This window comes from Dendrobium catenatum, unplaced genomic scaffold, assembly GCF_001605985.2.
Source record: "Dendrobium catenatum unplaced genomic scaffold, ASM160598v2 fragScaff_scaffold_1520, whole genome shotgun sequence".
Lineage (NCBI taxonomy): Eukaryota > Viridiplantae > Streptophyta > Magnoliopsida > Asparagales > Orchidaceae > Dendrobium > Dendrobium catenatum.
The window spans coordinates 1,704,124-1,722,190 of NW_021319982.1; the positions used below are offsets into that span (position 1 = coordinate 1,704,124).

An 18,067-nucleotide genomic window follows, 5' to 3' on the forward strand; every position below is an offset into this window, starting at 1 on the left:
AGTCCGATAACCGGTAGAAGTCCGGCGTCGGGTGGAGACTTGGCGAAGTGTGAAGGTCCGACGTTGGGTAGAAGTCCAACGTCTTTGGTGGCAGAGGAGAACTCCGGCTTCACTTGGGCGGAGTTTCGGCGTCAGGAGGGAACTCTCTTGTAAATTGGGAAGGATTTCAGCATCACGTGGAAGTTGTGCAGAATTCCTGCGTTTCCTGAAAATCCGGCAGAGTTCCGACGTCTTCAGGCGGCAGGAAGAGCTCTGGCGGTGGTTCGAGGCGAAGTGAGGATACTCTACCGTTTTCCTCATTTCTCCTTCCCTCCTTTCTTCTTCTCTCTCTTCCCTCACCACCCCCCCCCCCCTTGGTGTAGAATAGAGGCTCCTTATTAAATAAGTATTTCTGGCACGGTGACATATGCCTGTAAATTAGGACGAGAGCATCAGGGGCGGAATTGGGAGTGATTATTGAATGGACGGCCGATATCGAATCTTTTGATCATGCACCGTTCGTTGGGCATTTAAAGGCCTTAATAATTTTGGAATTTGATGATCTTGGGCTCGTTGGATTCGTCTTGTCGAGCCATTCGATTCAAGTATAAGCTCGTCAAAATCGGAGACCGTTGCTAACTCAAATTGCGGTTTGAACCTTCCAACAGCGCTTTGAACCCTTGATTCGGACTCATTTGGGCTCGGATTGGGTTGATCTTGGTGTCGTTGGGTTCGTATTTCCGAGACGCTCAGTTAACTATAAGCTCGCTGAAATCGAAGTTCATATGCTCCCGAAATTAATTTTTTAAGTTTCCAACTAGCTTCTGCCTCGAGATTCGTGCCCGATCAAGCCAATTTTGTGATGTCGTATCAGACATAATAATCGATAATTTCCTACAAAGTCACATAAAAATGATTAATGATGTAGAACAAATGTAATCTAATATGAAATAATATTATTGCATTAATTGTAAGTGAATTAAAAAAAAATATTTTACTATTGAATATAAATATAATATCAAGAAGTGATGTGGTTCTAACTATAATTATGTTAATCACAATGTATGTTTATTCTTATAAATGTAAATAACAAATGAAAATCTATATTGATTAAGGGCAACTAGTGGCATGCAAAGTTAGGATAAGTTAAAGTTAACCTCCATAAATAAAATTTCCTCACAAAATTTTCATTATATCTTAAGAAGTCATTCTCTATTCATACACTCAAACAATCTTTCACTTGGGTGTTGAAGCACAAAGAAGACTAAAAATTCAAGAAGAAATTTTTTTACTCAAAACAAAAACTTAGCATTATAAGAGACTCTCTATTTATAAGAATAAGAGGAAGAGACCAAAATATACAAACCTATCTCCAAATTCAAACCAACCATTATTATTTACACATATGCAATCATTATTACATAGAATATCATTAGCATACATATCATCATACCTATTGTCATTATCATACATACCACTATTATCATTCCAATTACAAATCCTTACATAAGATATATTATGATTTATCTCATAAGCATTATGATTTATCTTCATCACAAATTTATAAATACTATATTTCTTAAGGTTCTACTTCTTAAGAGTTTCTCTAATGAATCTATCTTGTCTAACTTTAATTAAAACTAAGTTTCATTAAATTCTACATATTGTTTATGTTTAATATTATTCATTTTATATTTATCATTATTCAAAATGAGTTTTTATTGAATTTATTGATATAAGTCAAGTAACTTTGTTCAAATGAGAATGAAAAATGAACTAGACCTATATGAAATATTTAAATCAATTGATTTTCTTGGCTCAAACCATTAATAATATTGAAAGAACTCATACCGATTAACCGATTAATAGAACTATTATAGGAAAACTTTATAGTAGGAAGAAAAAGACTCCAACTAGTAGTATCATTGATCAAAGCACATAACTCTGCTAAGCTATATCGACAATGTCAATCTAAGTATCTTTTTTGGGTAAGAATGGTAGGGACTACGAATAAAGATGAACTCTCTCATATAAAATCTCTTAATAATAAATCATCAACTTGCGATTTGAGCTCTACATGCTCATTTGGGTTAAGATGGTGGCAGGGAGAATTAGAAATTAACAAAATAAGAATCAATTCTATATTATGCTTATTTCTCCGCAATGGGAGAGGAGCTCACATGGGGGTTTCGAACATGTATTTTATTTCTTAAAATTTGGAGGAAGACATTAAAAAGATGTAAATTAAGCTTTTTTCATGCAAAAAAAATTTATATTTCAACTTATAATTTTATAATATATTAATCACATTATCATTGTTTATATATAAAGTTATTTATCTATATTTTGAATGGAAAGTGCATGTTTTGTTACTAAGTTAATTTATGTGGTTGTGGGCTGGACTGAGTCGGACTGGCTCATAAAAAACCGAGTCATCGACTCGCCGTTCCGTTTCACAAGGATCATAATTTGAACGCAACCGCCTCTACGAACGTCAACAAAGAGGCCTTCTCCAGGATAAAAATCACAAGAACTAACTTCCAGAAACCAACAAGTATGGCCTCTTCTTTCCATGAAAGATCTAAATCGAAGAACAAAACCGAAGATCTCAGTTCTTCTTCATCAACAACCCTACAGCCACTGGATCGATCTCAGTCCCACATTCCAGAACCAAATGAACTTGTTTGGAAAAATTGTTTTGGCTATCAAATCCCAATCCTGAACTGCTTCGGTCTCTTCTCCAGCGCTCTCTCTTCCAGTTCACCAACAAGAGTTTATCAAATCTGGCCAGGAAGAAATGTAAGTCAAATACGCTGCATCTCATCAAAGTTTTGAATATCAAGCACAGAGAAAGATTAGATTTTTTACATTTTTAGAAGTCGAAACAGGTGTTCTTCTTTAGAGGGAGAGTAATCTGTGGCCCTGATCCCCGCGGCCTTCTTCTAACTTCAGTTTCAGTATTTCTTTCGGAATGGATATTCTGCAGCTATGTTTGCAGAACTCTGCTTAATCACTTTGTCCTTATAATCACTTTATCACTGCTGTTAACAACAGTTGTAAGTACATAAATGATATTTTAGTAAGTTTTGAGCCTGTAAAATATCTCATTATAAACTTTTTTATCTATCTTAAAGGTTATTGTTAGTCTAATCTTGGCAAGCACAAGGGATCCAGGAATTATTCCGAGGTGTGAGAGTTTTCCTTCGGAAGATATTGCTTCTGGTAGCAGAGTAAGAAGCAGAAGGATCACCATTGATGGCATTGAGATGAAGATTAAGTACTGCAGGATCTGTAAGATATTTCGCCCACCTAGAAGCTGCCATTGCCCTGTTTGTGACAATTGTGTGGAGAAATTTGATCACCATTGTCCATGGCTAAGCCAGTGTGTTGGGTTGGTGAGATCAAAGATGAGATCTTTCTGTTTAATTCTTCTTGTTTTTCTTCTTTTTATCTATCCTGATTGATGAGTTGGCTTTGTTTTTGATATGCAGCGAAATTATCGGTATTATATGATGTTTATATTTTCGTCTTTGGTGTTCTTCATTTATATGCTGTCTTTCTCCTGGTGGAAGATTGGGAAGGAGATGTCTGAAAATGAATGGGGAGCTTTTAGGGCAGCAGCGGAGTTACCTGAAACATTTGCTCTCTCTGTGTTTAGTTTTACTGCCATTGGTTTTCTTGGAGGCCTTGCAATTTTTCATGTTTATCTTATAGTATTGAATCAGGTTTATTTTCTCTTACCAACTCAGTAATTCAGTCACAGTAATTCTAGAATTAATATGTTGATGAAATTTTCAGAATGTTTTGAAAGTCTAAGAAATAAAACTAGCATATATCTCTTCAAGATAGATATTTTATAAAAAAAATTGACTTGATTAAACACTAATTTTGATGCATGATTTAATTGGAAACTTCCTAATTCAAATTCTTAATCAGTTGAACTCAAATTTTAATAAAATTATAGTTGAATTGAACATCTTGACGGGATAAACCAAACTACACCAAAAGTGATCCAATCTAAGTTTGAATGAGCCCATATCAAGCACTAGAAGTGTAATATAAAACTTTGAAATATTAATTTGAGTGCCAAACAATCTCCAAAGATGTGATGCTTAAGAGTCAAATCAATGGTCTCAATGTGATGAATTCAAGGAGCCCAAAATTATCTAATTCTGACAACTTTAAGGTATAGAAAATTCTATAATCGAGGGATTAAATATAGATTGTCTAATGGGGTATTGCAAATCTTTACTATATTTACATGGTATTGTCATTCTAAAAAAGCTATAAATATGCATTGACTTAATAAGAGGTGGTCTTAGACCTTAACTTCAGATTCTAGTGAGCACGGAGGCTTAATGATTCTCGGAGCTCCACCCAAGCACAACTGTCGGGCTACCTTCGGACTAGCATCTTTGGACCCCCGTCTAATCCTTGTCATCTGACAATTGCTTTATCATTGTCGTCAGAACACCGCTATTGAACCACTGTTGTTTGAACCCCATCATTGTATCATTGCAATTTGACCATCGTTCTCTGACCATCATCATCAAACCACTACCCAATTGTTGCCAGTGAACCACTATTGCCCTCATATAGTTCTCTAACTATCTTCATTTGATAGAGATTCTCTAACGATCGTCGCTCGGCTGCAGTCCTTTTCCCACCATCTACAAATTATGATACTCCGACCAAAATTGTATGACTATAGTTCTTTGACCATCATCAACAAATTAAGGTCCTTTGACTACCAATACTCAACAACAGTCTTCCAACCCTCATTGCTTAACTGTGTTCTTGCAACCACCATCGCCCCCTTACGATCTTCCAATCATCCTCACCCTCTTATGGTCCTTAGACCATCATTGCCTCATTGCGATCATTCGACCACCGTGGCCTAACTATAATCCTCTGACCATGTCTCCTGATCATGGACTCCTTACCGTTGTCGCTAAACTATGGCTCATTGATTGTCGTTGCCCTATGGTCATCTAATAATCATTGTCCAAGTACGATGCTCTGACCACCATCGGCTAACTACAATACTTTTATTACAATTGTTCAATTACTATCCTCAAACCACCATTTCTCGATTACAATCCTTTGACCACAGTCGACCTACCATAACTTTTTGATCGCCATCACCCGAATGCAATCCTCTGATCATCGTCTCTCAACTACGATCCTCTGACCAATATCGCTTGACTATATTCATCTGATGATTTTCATCTAGTTAGCTACACTAAACGCCGCTGATTTCATCACATATCATCACTAATAATATCGACCTACTCCATCATCTATAAAATCGATGCACTTCATCGACGCCAACTCTGACTCTCGATGTCAAGGCCAAAATTAATGGTAGACTCTTTGGTTTATGCTCTCCTCTTCTCAAATGATATCAGCCAAACAAACAATAAATTATTTCTTAAAGACAACTCTCATGTCATAGGAATCTTTTAAGTTCTATCATAAATGCATGCTATGTGTCTACTATACTATATCAACATTTTCTCCTTTCATGAGTAAGGGCATTATTTGCAGCCGATAGTAAATACTAGCTGAATTATTTTAATTGGATTATGACCCATAATTTCTCTTTTTAGATTTTAAACGTAAAAATTCTAAGGTCACTTACTATTCTTCTCTTATATGTGTGTGTGAATTTTCATGAAATAAAAACATATAAACTATCTCACTCAACCCCTGTAAAAGTTCTGACAAGCAACACTAATTGTGTTTAAATTCACTTAGATCTTCAGTCATTACATGAAAGTTCAATAGATGCGTGATCATGTTTAAACACTCATCCATATTTGTCTTTTTAAATTTTGCTTAGGTTCTGCATTTCTAATTTATCCTCCTTCACCCTGGCACTTGACCTTCAATTCTTCCATCTCTATTTGTCTTTGCAGACAGCTCGGGAGAATTTTAAGCAAAGATATTCAAATTCTAGAAATCCTTATGATAAGGGAATGATAAATAACATAAAAGAAGCTCTATTCTCCAGATTGCCTCCTCCAAAAATCAATTTCAGAGCAGCTGTTGAAGAAGCACAAGATGGTTCAATTAGAAGCACAAAATCTCATACTAATAGCATGAGAATGGATGGTGAAGGCACTTCTACCATGCAAATCAATATGAACCAAGAAGAAATTTAAAGAAATCAACCAAGATGAACAACTTGTACCTCTCTCTCTCTCTCTGTTTTTCTCACAAGTCATGATTATGTTAATAAAGTTAATAATACAGCGAAGTCTCATTGTCAGTAATACTGTATTAAATGTTTCCTTAGGCTGCAGCTGTAGTATCTTCCTGCTATATTTGGATTAAAGAGAAGTTCCTTTCTAATCAGCTTTGAAATGAGATTTCTTTTAATTGATGGTAAAAGTAGTTTGGATTCATAATAAAAATATTTTACTTTTCACATTTTGGCAGTAAAATGTGGCTAAAATTTGCCATTATGATAACTTAAAACTTGATTTTTTTTACCAAAGATGTCTTGAACATTGCTCTTTGGTGGTTCAAATCCAGCAGTCGCATCGTTTTATTTACATTGTTATTAATTTACTGCTAGTTGATATTCAATTTTTCATGCTCCAATGTGCTAATTTGATCGAACTACAGGTTCTACAATATCTAAACTTGTTGAAACACGTAGCTCATATTCAAGAAATTATTACGTGCGGAAATCGGACACCAAGAATCATCCAAGTTATCTCTGTGAACAATAAAAGCACCACTACGCTTTTACTGTTCACAGAAACAAAACCGAATGGTTCTATATGTCTGGTCTCCGCACGTAATAGTCTCTCCTTATATTCATATATTGGTTGAGAGCTTTGACTATCAATCAATAGATCTTCAATTTGAAGCTTGTGTATATGATGTGTCATATGTGTATGGGTTTTCCCTTACTTGATGAAAAGTAAATAAAAAAAAAAACACTCTTTCTCTCTCTCTCTAGTGACATGATATGCGAACAAAAACAACCAATGTGATTTAAAATTCACGCAAAAAATAAAACCGCACTAGCCTATTACTTTGCTCATAGATTTTGCACTTCCTGTAAGAGAATAATTTTCTTTTTGCTGCCCAGTCCATGAATGTAAATATCAAGCAACAGTTCATGAGAATAATAAATTCAAAATGCTAAATCGTCCTTCTTCCTTGATGGCTAACATTAATATCTATATAGTTGTCTTTGTCGCCAAAGTTGGATAAGCTTTATGCTTGTGACAAAGCAGAAGCACACTGTACTATCTTTCAATAATCAATTGTGATGGCTTTCAGATCAACAATGGTAATGAAGTCAATAATTGTAGTGAACTTTGCTTTATGGAGGAAAGTTTAACTTAACTCATTAAACTATTCAAACCATCAATTATTATTGTTCTTAGGTAATTAAATTTTTAGTTAGCTAGTCTTAAAAACATGCAATTAGTAGTTAATAATATTCTGAAGCACATTATGAACTTATTGGCTGTAGGGATATAGTGTCAAACTCTATAAGAATTAGATGTTGAAATGATTGGCAATATCTTTGTTTCCTTTCACCTAATAAATGAGATATTCTGAATACTTTTTTCTGAGAAAAAATAGAAGAAATGTGAATATAAAGATTGTGGAGGAATAATATTTACCTTCCCTGACTATAAATCAAGAATAAATTCCTTGTAAAGCATCAGGAGCTGTCTTTCAGGTTGGATAAGAAAAAAAAAACTTATATTCTTAGCTAAATTTTGAGGTAACTTATATTATAAATAAAGAAGATTTCAATAATGATGCATAAATCTATCCAAAACAAAAACTTATGGATGAGTTATCACAACTGATCAGATTGATGCTTTGTCTCCTTATATATTAGCTTTGCAAGGCATCAAAGAAAGTGGAGCGAGGAATTGGCATCGTAGTTCAAACTAAAGTTTAGATGTGAATATGAGGAACTTGGGCACTCATATAGGTTTCGTTTGGGACAACTTTCTTATTGCTTTATAAAATAGCTTTCTAATACAAAATTTCCTTATTGTTGACCCCTATACCTCACACCACGCGAAAAATTTACCTCGGAACTTATTTCGTTAAAACTCCCTCGCCGAATAAGAAGAGCGAGCGGAGGCCGGGGCCGAATTTTCGGAGCCCACACTTATATATTGACTTTGCAAGGCATCAAAGAAAGTGGAGCGAGGAATTGGCATCATAGTTACATTCAACAGAATTTAAATGTGAATATTCAGAATTTGGACACTCATATAGGCCTCATTTGGAACAACTTTTTAATTGTTTTATAAAGCGACTTTCTAGTACAAAAATTTCTTGAACTAAAAATTTTTGCAGTAAGAAGTTGCTTTAGAAAATAATAAGAAAGATGTCCCAAATGAAGTCATAAACTTAAGCTTCGTTTCAGATGGCTTTCTTTATCCTCCTTAAAGAGACTTTCCAGTACAAAAATTTAATTTTGTAATAGAAAATCGCTTTAAAAAGCAGAGAGAACGCCATTCCAAATGAAGCCTTAAAGAAAAAAATTTAAAAAACCTGTTTGCTTGCTCTAAAAAAAAAGGCAAGAAAATGAAACATAAATGCATCAAATGGAAGCCTGTAGATTAATGCAAAAGCCATAAAGTTTTTGGCATTCCATTTTCCTTGTTTCCCTCTATTCAAAGCATCCATCTAATATATGATAATAATATTACATTACATAACAATTAAATATCATCAAAATAAAGAGCCCCTATAACTACTAAAGTAATACAAGTTAGGTGATTAGGCACAAAGGAGAAAGGAATTTTCCTTTGTTCATTATGTCCTACTCTAAGTCACCTATTGTTCATTTGGATAATAGATTTTAGACCTAAAAATAATAATGTAATTAACTAGTTTGGTTGAAAAAGTTGCATTTCCACCTTAATCATGCAAAGACAAGTAGAATAACAAAAAGTGGCCCCTAGTTTTCTACATTCAAAAGCATCACCACTTTGGAGCAAAACTATTGATCACATTCCAATAATTTGTAGACAAGATGTACTATTTTCAAGCTTAGCATCTTAGATGTTATGTGTCTTATTTTTTTATTCTTTCATATCATATAAATCAATTCTTCTAAGGGTTATGGTGGTATTATTATTTTCTTAAGATTTTATTTGATGTGCTTTTAAACTTTTTTTTTTGTATATATTTTTAAAAATAAATCAAATTTATTTGAAAATATTTAAAATAAATTTTAGATGTTTTGAATATTTTAAAAATAATTATTATCACAGACCATTGCAACCATCACTGATGATAGCTGCCACTATTCTATTAATTAAAAAATATATATTTTTATTATAAATGAAACATTTCAAAATATTTATAAGATAAAATAAAAAAGGGATTTTAAATTGCCCTAAGTTTTACAAGAAAAAAATAGCTTTAAGTTGCTTTACATCTACCAAGGAAAAAAAAAAGGATTCTTCAATTATTAGAGGACTACAACATATATTTTAGGTTCTCTGATCTGTGTGGAAGGTGGGGTAGACAAATCAATAACTTCTAAACATGAACTTGTACCGCTCATTGCTATGAAAGAAGTGCACACAGTGGAGAATTTATTCTGTGCGGAGTCTAGATGAGAAATTTTTGTTCGGACTGTGAGAGTACACAATGTACACTCACAGTTCGAACGAAAACTTTCCGTTTGGATTCCCTATGAAATAATTTCTCCTCACAGTGAACATTAAAGTTGAACATAATAGGCATTCTGATATTACTGATGGGATTTAGTTTTTTTTTTTTTTGGGACATTTAGGCCATTTAAGGCAAACTCACACACACAACGCATACAAATGGACTCGAATCTTGGACCTCTTAGTTGGAAGCCTAAGCTCTCAACCAATAGGCCAAGGGGAGTTGTGTCTGATGGGATTTATAAATAATAAGGTTCTGATCAGTTATGAGGGCTCTAAACTAGCCAGTACTCTCTGCAAATTTTGCAGACTAAAAACAAAAAAAAAGAACTCAATTTCCAAGCATCTGTTAAGCTGAAGTATGAAGAACTTGAGTATCTATTTTAATAGCTTGGAACAATAAATTGCTAGAATTCATTACAATTATGAGAATTTGGAATGAGAGCTAAAGTTTTTTTTTTCCTTGAAACAATGCCAATATGAGATGCTGTAGATCGATGACGGTTTACAGGTTTACTTTCACTCATAATAATACCGAAACTATATTATTCAATGTTTGGGTGTAAGTACTTATATCTTAGTTTTTGTCTATAAGATATCATAAAATCATGTAAATTATTTTATGTTCATTTTTTAGTATTCTCTTTGAAGTTTTTTTTTTTTTTGGTTATCTTGATCATCATTTATTTGAGGAAAAATTATTATGTGTGGTCACCGAACGCATTCTATAGACCAATAAAAATGCACCACGTCATTCTTTAATTGAAATGTGGCTCGGTATCGTTGGATACTAAGCCTTAGTATCACTCAATACCACGACATCCAGGTGTAGAGCTGTGTCTGACATTCGTACAAAATAATTTCTCCTAATTGAGGATATAATTATCTATATCAAATAAATTTATATCTCTCCTTCTATAAGTGGAATCTAATAATTATGATTCAAGAAGATTGGGATGTATTAGATCGATAAACATTAAGAGTTGCATGTCTAAGAATGCTGGCCTTATCATATTAGATGTGTCACAATCCAACTCGATAAGACTTACAGGCTGAACAGGTCTTATTGTGATGAGTTGTAACAGGCTAATCCCAATATCTAAGTGTTGAAAAGTTTTTAGAAATTTTCTTCCAATTTGCTTTAAAAATAAAAATAAACACAGAGCTGTTAATAACACCGAGTATTGAAAATAAACTCATCCATAAATTTTTCTTTTCATTTAACATCAAAATACATATGCAATCACAGTGCATTGCTATAAAGAAAAACTACATAACGAAATAATAAAAACTTGTCATGAATGTGTGAAAATTAAAACAAGAAATACCTACAGACTCAGGTCAATTCCTGAAACAGCTATTTCTTTTATTAAATATTTTCAAAAATTATCAAATGCAATATAACAATTCAATGTATTGAGAAAATCATAATAACATAGCAGTTATCTAAATATTTAAATAATATTATCGAGAAATTAAATAAATTAAATTTTCATGTAAACTTCATCTCACATAACAAAATGTAACAGATTTCCCCCTCTTTCAAATAGAACTTAAAATTATGGCTCCTTATGACTCGTAATAGAATTCTTCCTCTTTCAAACAGAATCCAAGATTATGGCCCTTTATAACTCTTAACATATATAATTCCTTCTCTTTCAGATAGAATACAAGATTCTGACCCCTTATAACTCCCAATACGTATATAAAAAATTAGAGCATTCTAGATTCCCTACATCGAACAAAATCTTATGGATTCTAATCCTTTATATATCCTAATAGACTTATTTCACATCAAAACTCATACAATTCAGATTTGGCCTTATCATATTAGATATTTCACACCAATATTTTACACTATTGAAAAACTCACATTACTGGCAGCCCAGATTCGTCGAAATACGAGTAATTCCAGCGTAAATTTAGTTGATGGTAAAACGTGCATCAAAAACTTGGTTCGGGCATTTTTTTTCCGGATTTACCGACGAAATTATGGTGGCATTGTGCAGTAATATCGTTGTTTGTGAAGCACACGTTTCGACTATTTTGTTCGCCGGAAATGTCTACGAAAAAATTCCGCTGGTAGTTCGGCGGATAAACCATCAGAAATGTCCGTTGAATACGAATCGGGGAAATTTTCTGACTTAAACATTTTGATAGGTTTAAGTAAGCCCTGGTAATTTCCGACGCGTGTTTCGCCGGAAGTTACAACCAGTTTTAGAAAAATTTGTGGCTTTGTCGATGGGTTTTTCGTCAAAAATATTTCAACGGTTTATCCGCTGGAAAACCCACCACTAAGTAACAGACTAAATATCCTCTGGTTACACCGACGTTACTACCAGCATATATAATTCTGCTGGAAAATCCACCGATATACCTAGGTTTTCCTGTATTATTAAATATAGGAGGTGACAAACTTTTCTCTATATTCGATGAAAATATTCACTAGTGAATCATTCATGAACAAGTTTAGAGAGGAAATACGAGTGAGAGAAAATGTAGTAAGGTAAAAATGACCAAAATATGAGTGAAAATATTTATATCATATATTTATTTTAGACAAGCGTACATTTATCTTTATGTGGTTATAGATGTAAGTGAATCTTACCAAACCATACAAACTCTCTTTTTTATTTTTTTGATGTTTTATTTGCCAATTAGCTTTTTAATTCTAGTGATCATTATTACACTTGAGTTCCTACTTTTTCCGAACATTTAAGCTTAAAATTTATGGAGGACCAATCATTTGATCTTAAAGCACACCATATAGCTCCCAAGTCATTCATGGATGAAGATTAGCCTACGTGCAAGTCTCTTTAGTTGTTTAACACACCTTTAATTCTATTCTAATCCCACTTATATACCCATCTCAATACCTGAGCAAATAAAGATTATTTCTATCATATTTAAGCTAATTTTCAAATGTAACAAACATTCATTTCATATTGTGATGATTGATGATGATTGAGCAAATAAAGGTGTTTGTATGAGGTGTGGTGACATAGAATATGTGCTTTCTTCTTTAATCCTTAGCCCATACCTTGGATAAAGATGAATTGATTCTAGGATGATATAGATTAAAATAAATGAAAATATTAAGATTTTCTCTTATCAATAATTTGAATGGTGCTTTTTGGGTTTCAGAAAAGATGATCATAGGAGGCGTGGATAAATATGTTCATGCTAAATCGACTTTGTTCTAACATTAAGAAGTGAGTTTGACTTATACAACCTTCATCATGAGCCCTTACTCAAATGATTCCTATTACAGGATAAAATCATTGAAGTATATTTGATTATGACATACTAAAATATGTTGAACAAAAGAAGTTATTCTTATTTTCTTCTCCCTTTGACCTTGAGCAATAGCGGAAGGAGAATGATAGTCCCTTGTTTGATTCCTAAATACCAATCAATTATTTTATTTAGCATAACTACGATTTATTTATGATAGCAGTGGAAGGTGCTGCATAACTAAGATGTATCACGACCAATCTTCCATTATATAAAAAGTTAACATGACCTTCACCCTTGATGTTGTTGGAAGTAGTCATGAATAGATAAGCACTATCATGAAAATCCTTGTGTAAGAAGCATTAGCTCATGTGTTGCATATTGCCTCTATTTCAAAAAGTGTTGATGAGAGGTTTAAATCTTACTATAGTATTAATATTAAAAAAAATGATGCCCATTCTAATTAAGAGTTGTAGTGTTTATTATAGTCACAATGGAGGTATCAAATAATCACACAAAAGATATCATCAACTTTTGCTCTTCAATTACAACATGGTGAGGGAATGAGTGAGGATAGAGAAGTGGAGTTTTGTATCTAACGAACAAGAGCTGCTACAATAATAGTCAACCTTTTAGTGAATTTTGACTTATATATAATGGATATCATGGCTCACTCTGCGTTAGAAATGGTCTTAAATCTCTTAAAGTTTTTTAAGATTAGTGTTATATATGATATTCAATTATGACATTCATTTTAACGCAAATCAAAAGACTTTAAAGTACATCCTAATGGAATATAGGATGAAACATTCAACACAAATTTTTATAATAAAAGTCCTCATTATTGAAAATGTATGGTTGAGACGGGCTGCAAATGAACCGAGCCGAGCCGAGTATGTGAATGTTCATGTTTGTGTTCATTTAATATCAGCTTGTTCAAGTTTGGTTCATATTTGTTCGAGCTTTATTGTTTGTTTTCATGTTTGGTTCATTTAAATTTATAAGTGTTCATGTTTGGTTCATGTTCAGTTCATGTTTGTTCGTTTAGTGCTTATCGAGCTTGTTCGCGAACATATTTAACGAATTTTTTTAACTATCAAACAAACACGTTCATGAACATATCTATGAACAAATATATTTATAATAAAAGCAATTGTCTATGTAAGAAAGGCAATGATTATTTATATTTATTAATTTTATAGTCAAATATTAATTATTTTTATTGAGCTTCTTCACGAGTTCAAAATCGAACACAAATCGAGCTTAATGTCGAGCTTATTCACGAACTTCAAATGATATTGTTCGCGAACATAAATGAGCTGAACGCATTAGTGTTGTGTTATATATTATATCCAATTATAATATTAATTTTAACGCAAATTATATGGTTAAGACCAACATCGTTAGTAAAATGAAATCTAAATTTATATGATAAATTTCAGCCATAATTGAGTTTCGAAAAAATTTATATTTTATTTATTACAAATATAAAACGCATAATTAGTTCAGGCATTGACCAAGAAAATTTGCAAAACATTATCTAAAGATAAAATTAAATTAAAATATCAAATGCAAATAATAATACTAAGTTATGCAAGAAAAAAAAATCAAGTTATTACCTAATAAAATATATTGTATTTAAACTTTCAAAATATATTATTTTGCTTTTATTCTCTTGTAAAAAAAGTTCATAAAATGACAAAATATGCGCTGTTCTTTCATAGAGAATTATATATTTATAAACAAAGCTTTAATACAAATAAAAATACTAACTATATTAACTACCAATATAACTTTTATATATAATTTTACATATGAGAATATAAAATTACTATTGATTTAATAATTTTGAAACTAAGGGTTATATAGAAATTTTTAAAAGAAATCATGATTTTATTCTCTTATTTTTCTATAATTCAAATGATGATCATAATGCAAAAAAGTTTAAATTTTGATGATTTAAAATTAAATTCAACTAATGAGTGGTTTAAGACTTTATTAAATATTAACAATTAATTTAAAAATTGTAATATTTTAGCAGAAAAAACAATAAAAACATATTTAATTTTGATGTCATAATTAAATTATTCAAATCTAAACTTAAATTAAAATTAAAGTTTTAAATAATTGCATTGCATAACGAATCCTAATAACTGCATCAAAACTTCAAAAAAAAACCCTCAAATCATGATCGAGTTAATTATTCAAATTTAAAAAATAAATAAAATAGTACATTTAGTTATAAAATATTAAAATTTTTATTCCATTTCATGAAAAGCAGCTACGATAATTTAAGACTATTATTTTATTTCACAAATCATATAAATCTACAGTAATTTTTAACAAAAAAACTTTTAAATAAGCATATATGACAGTAGATTAATTACAATTAAAAAACTAATGCAACATAAAATTTATAAATATAATTTTAATCTGAAATCATATTTAATAATTTTGTAAGTTCATTTTAACGGGGGATTTACACACATAACATTCAAAACTTACTCATTTATATATTTCATACAAAAATTACTATTTACACCATCCAGCCTCCATTAATGGAGTTAGGGGACCTCATCAAACACTCGTAGGCCGATCCATGGAGGCCAGAACATGTAAATAGCATTCAAAACTTATTTACATAGTTCGCACGTAAACATCACTGTTCATACCATCCAACACTCCATTAATGGAGTTACGGGACCTCATCGAATACTCGGAGGATTCAAAGAGGAGCCTGTAGACAGGTAAGGTGACGCTCACAAGCAGGTAGGGCGGATCTTTGTAGGCAAGCAGGGTTGATCTTGCAAGCAGGCGAAGCAAAGCTCACATGCAGGGAGGGTGGTGAACTCCAGCAAAGTAGGGCAGGCGGGGCTAAGCTTGCAGGCATTTTTTCATGTTTTAACATGAAAGGTGTCAATTTTGTCATATTTTAATATAAAATTCAATCGTAAAATATATAAAAATTTGTTTTTTTTTAGCTACATGAATGTATGTAAATACTATTTCATCTGATATAATCTTTTTTTCATTAAAAATTTCTTTATGAAAAGGAATACTGTTGTTCGGCAGTTGGAAGCACAATAAAGCTGCGCTACACAGCCACAGTCCCTAGTCCCCAGTCACATCTGATCAACAGCACCTTCCGACTAAATATCACCTGAACCAACAATTTAAAGAGGAAGAAGAAACCCACCCAGCTACGAGTTGTTTGCCCCAACATTTTCTTCACTGCAGCAGAATAGACCTTTGCTCTGCTTCCAGTTCAATCCAAGCCTATACTGTCAAATTGTCCTTTCCAGGGAATAACTGCTCAGAACCCGTACTCTCCTTATCCAATCCCTCTGTTCCAACATCTTTGCTCGTCTGCTTCCGGGATTCTAGCCTCAAACCTTTCCCTTTTGTGGAAACCACTGTCCTCTACCCTTCTCCCTTTTCCACACTGTGGCTTTCTGACAGAATTCCATTTCACTCTCCATAAAAAACCCATCTTTGGAGCTTCTAAGATGAGCAAGTTAATCTATATGGAGGAAGATTTTGAGGAGGAGGAGGTTTGGGCTATGGCGAAGGAGAAGAAGGATGAAAGTCCTAAGATTAGAAAGCAGAAAGAATTCTCCTTTTCGTCAAAATCTTCTTCTAGGACGGTGCCAAGAACAAATTTCAATGGAGAACAAAGCAGGCAGTCTGCTCCAGTTAATATACCCAATTGGTCTAACGTCCATAGAAGAAAGTGCGAGGAGGAAGAAGATGAGGAGGAAGAAGACAAGTTACCTCCTCATGAATGGATTGCGAGGAAGATGGCAAGGAGTCAGATTTCTTCTTCTTCTGTTTGCGAGGGGGCAGGGAGGACTCTGAAAGGAAGGGATCAGCGCAAGGTGAGGGATGCTGTGCTCACAAGGACTGGATTTCTGGAGTAGAGAGGAGGATGATGATGCTTAGTAGTAGTATTAGTGGTATTAATGTTTTGCCTTTTTACTTTATTTTAATCCTTTTTTTTCCTTGCTATGTTATGAACTGGCTCCTGGTTTTGGTTGTCTTCGTTTATTCAGGAGCCTGGAGTAAGGACCAATGAGTAGATTATTATCGTCTTCTAAGTGTAATGGGAGAGAATTTTGGGTATTATGTGAATACAAGTGAGCTGCTTCTCCTCTGACATTTTTGCTTCAAGTTATCCTTTTTGCTTCCAATGCCATAGAAACTGTAAAAAAAATTTTGTTCTAAAAAGTTGCTTTAAGAAATAGTAGAAAACTGTCCCAAACGAAACCTAATTATATATTACTTGGGATTAGAAGAACAATTGCTCTATGTTAGTTTGATTCATTTGTTGTGTTTGTGGTTTGAGATTGTTGTTTGGAATAGGGTGTAAGTGAGATAAGTCGAATAGGGCTCAACTTGATTGTTCGAGAGCTAAATTTGATGAGCTAATGAGCTAATTTTGAGCAAGTTTTTTACTCAACTTGTGGATCCATCTTATTTAAAAAATATTAACATAAAATATATTTAAAATTTAAGTGTTTAAGTAAAAATTCCTAAAACTATTTGAAAATACATCCATTTATTTATTTTTATTATTTATTTTTCATTAGTTTTATCCCCAATTAGCTTTTTTTATATAAGTTAATTATATTATCACCAACTGTAGCTTTTTTTTTGGTTAAAACCCATGAAAGGGGCCTACGCCTTAATATAAGGGAAAATTACAAGGTCCTTAAGGGGTTCTCAATCTCACTACCGCTCAAAGAGCTACAAAAACAAAATTAAAAAAAAACCTACAAGCTCGAGATCCTCGCTAAAAACAATACAAATAAACCTATGAACATGCTACGGTACTTAAGGAAAAGCACCCAAAAAAGAAGGGACTAGACAAAAAACAAACAAAATGCTCCCAGCAGCAGGTGTCCACAAAGATCTTGCAATCAACCGGCCAGAAAAGGACCTGCACAAACATAAAATAGACAAAAAACTGCAAAAGGAACATAAAGCAATTGACAATGCAAAAGAGAAGATTAAGGATCTTCCAAAAAGGATACAACCAAGCTTGGAACCACCTGCCCTGCATCAGAGAGAAATCAATAGCCATAAAAAAATTGCAGCAGTTTTGAATCCCCAAAACAGACACCAAAAGAATAGCAGAACACCCGAAGGCAACCCCTAACCAAACACATCCAAACAGACTTAAGGAAAGA

At 32.9% G+C, this 18,067-nt stretch overlaps 2 protein-coding genes across 3 annotated transcripts; both read left to right on the top strand.

Annotated features, from left to right (window-relative positions):
- Positions 1-2,390: 2,390 nt before the first annotated feature.
- LOC110093653 (probable protein S-acyltransferase 1) lies at positions 2,391-6,182 on the top strand (the record flags this gene model as incomplete). The annotated part of the gene is given in 5 exon segments (XM_020818606.2): positions 2,391-2,778; positions 2,868-3,035; positions 3,114-3,374; positions 3,471-3,704; positions 5,898-6,182. Coding segments are annotated over 5 exon segments (1,297 nt in total), but the record flags the coding sequence as incomplete, so codon positions are not given.
- A 9,234-nt stretch (positions 6,183-15,416) lies between these two features.
- Positions 15,417-17,023, top strand: LOC110093655. Of its 2 annotated transcripts, none has more exons than XM_020818608.2 (2): positions 15,417-15,794; positions 15,935-17,023. In XM_020818608.2, the coding sequence occupies exon 2, from the start codon at positions 16,388-16,390 to the stop codon at positions 16,796-16,798; it is 411 nt and encodes a 136-aa protein (XP_020674267.1). In that variant the 5' UTR covers positions 15,417-15,794; positions 15,935-16,387; the 3' UTR covers positions 16,799-17,023. The 2 variants fall into 2 exon arrangements, with proteins under 2 accessions (XP_020674267.1, XP_020674268.1); XM_020818609.2 differs by having other exon boundaries at positions 15,954-17,023.
- Positions 17,024-18,067: the final 1,044 nt, after the last annotated feature.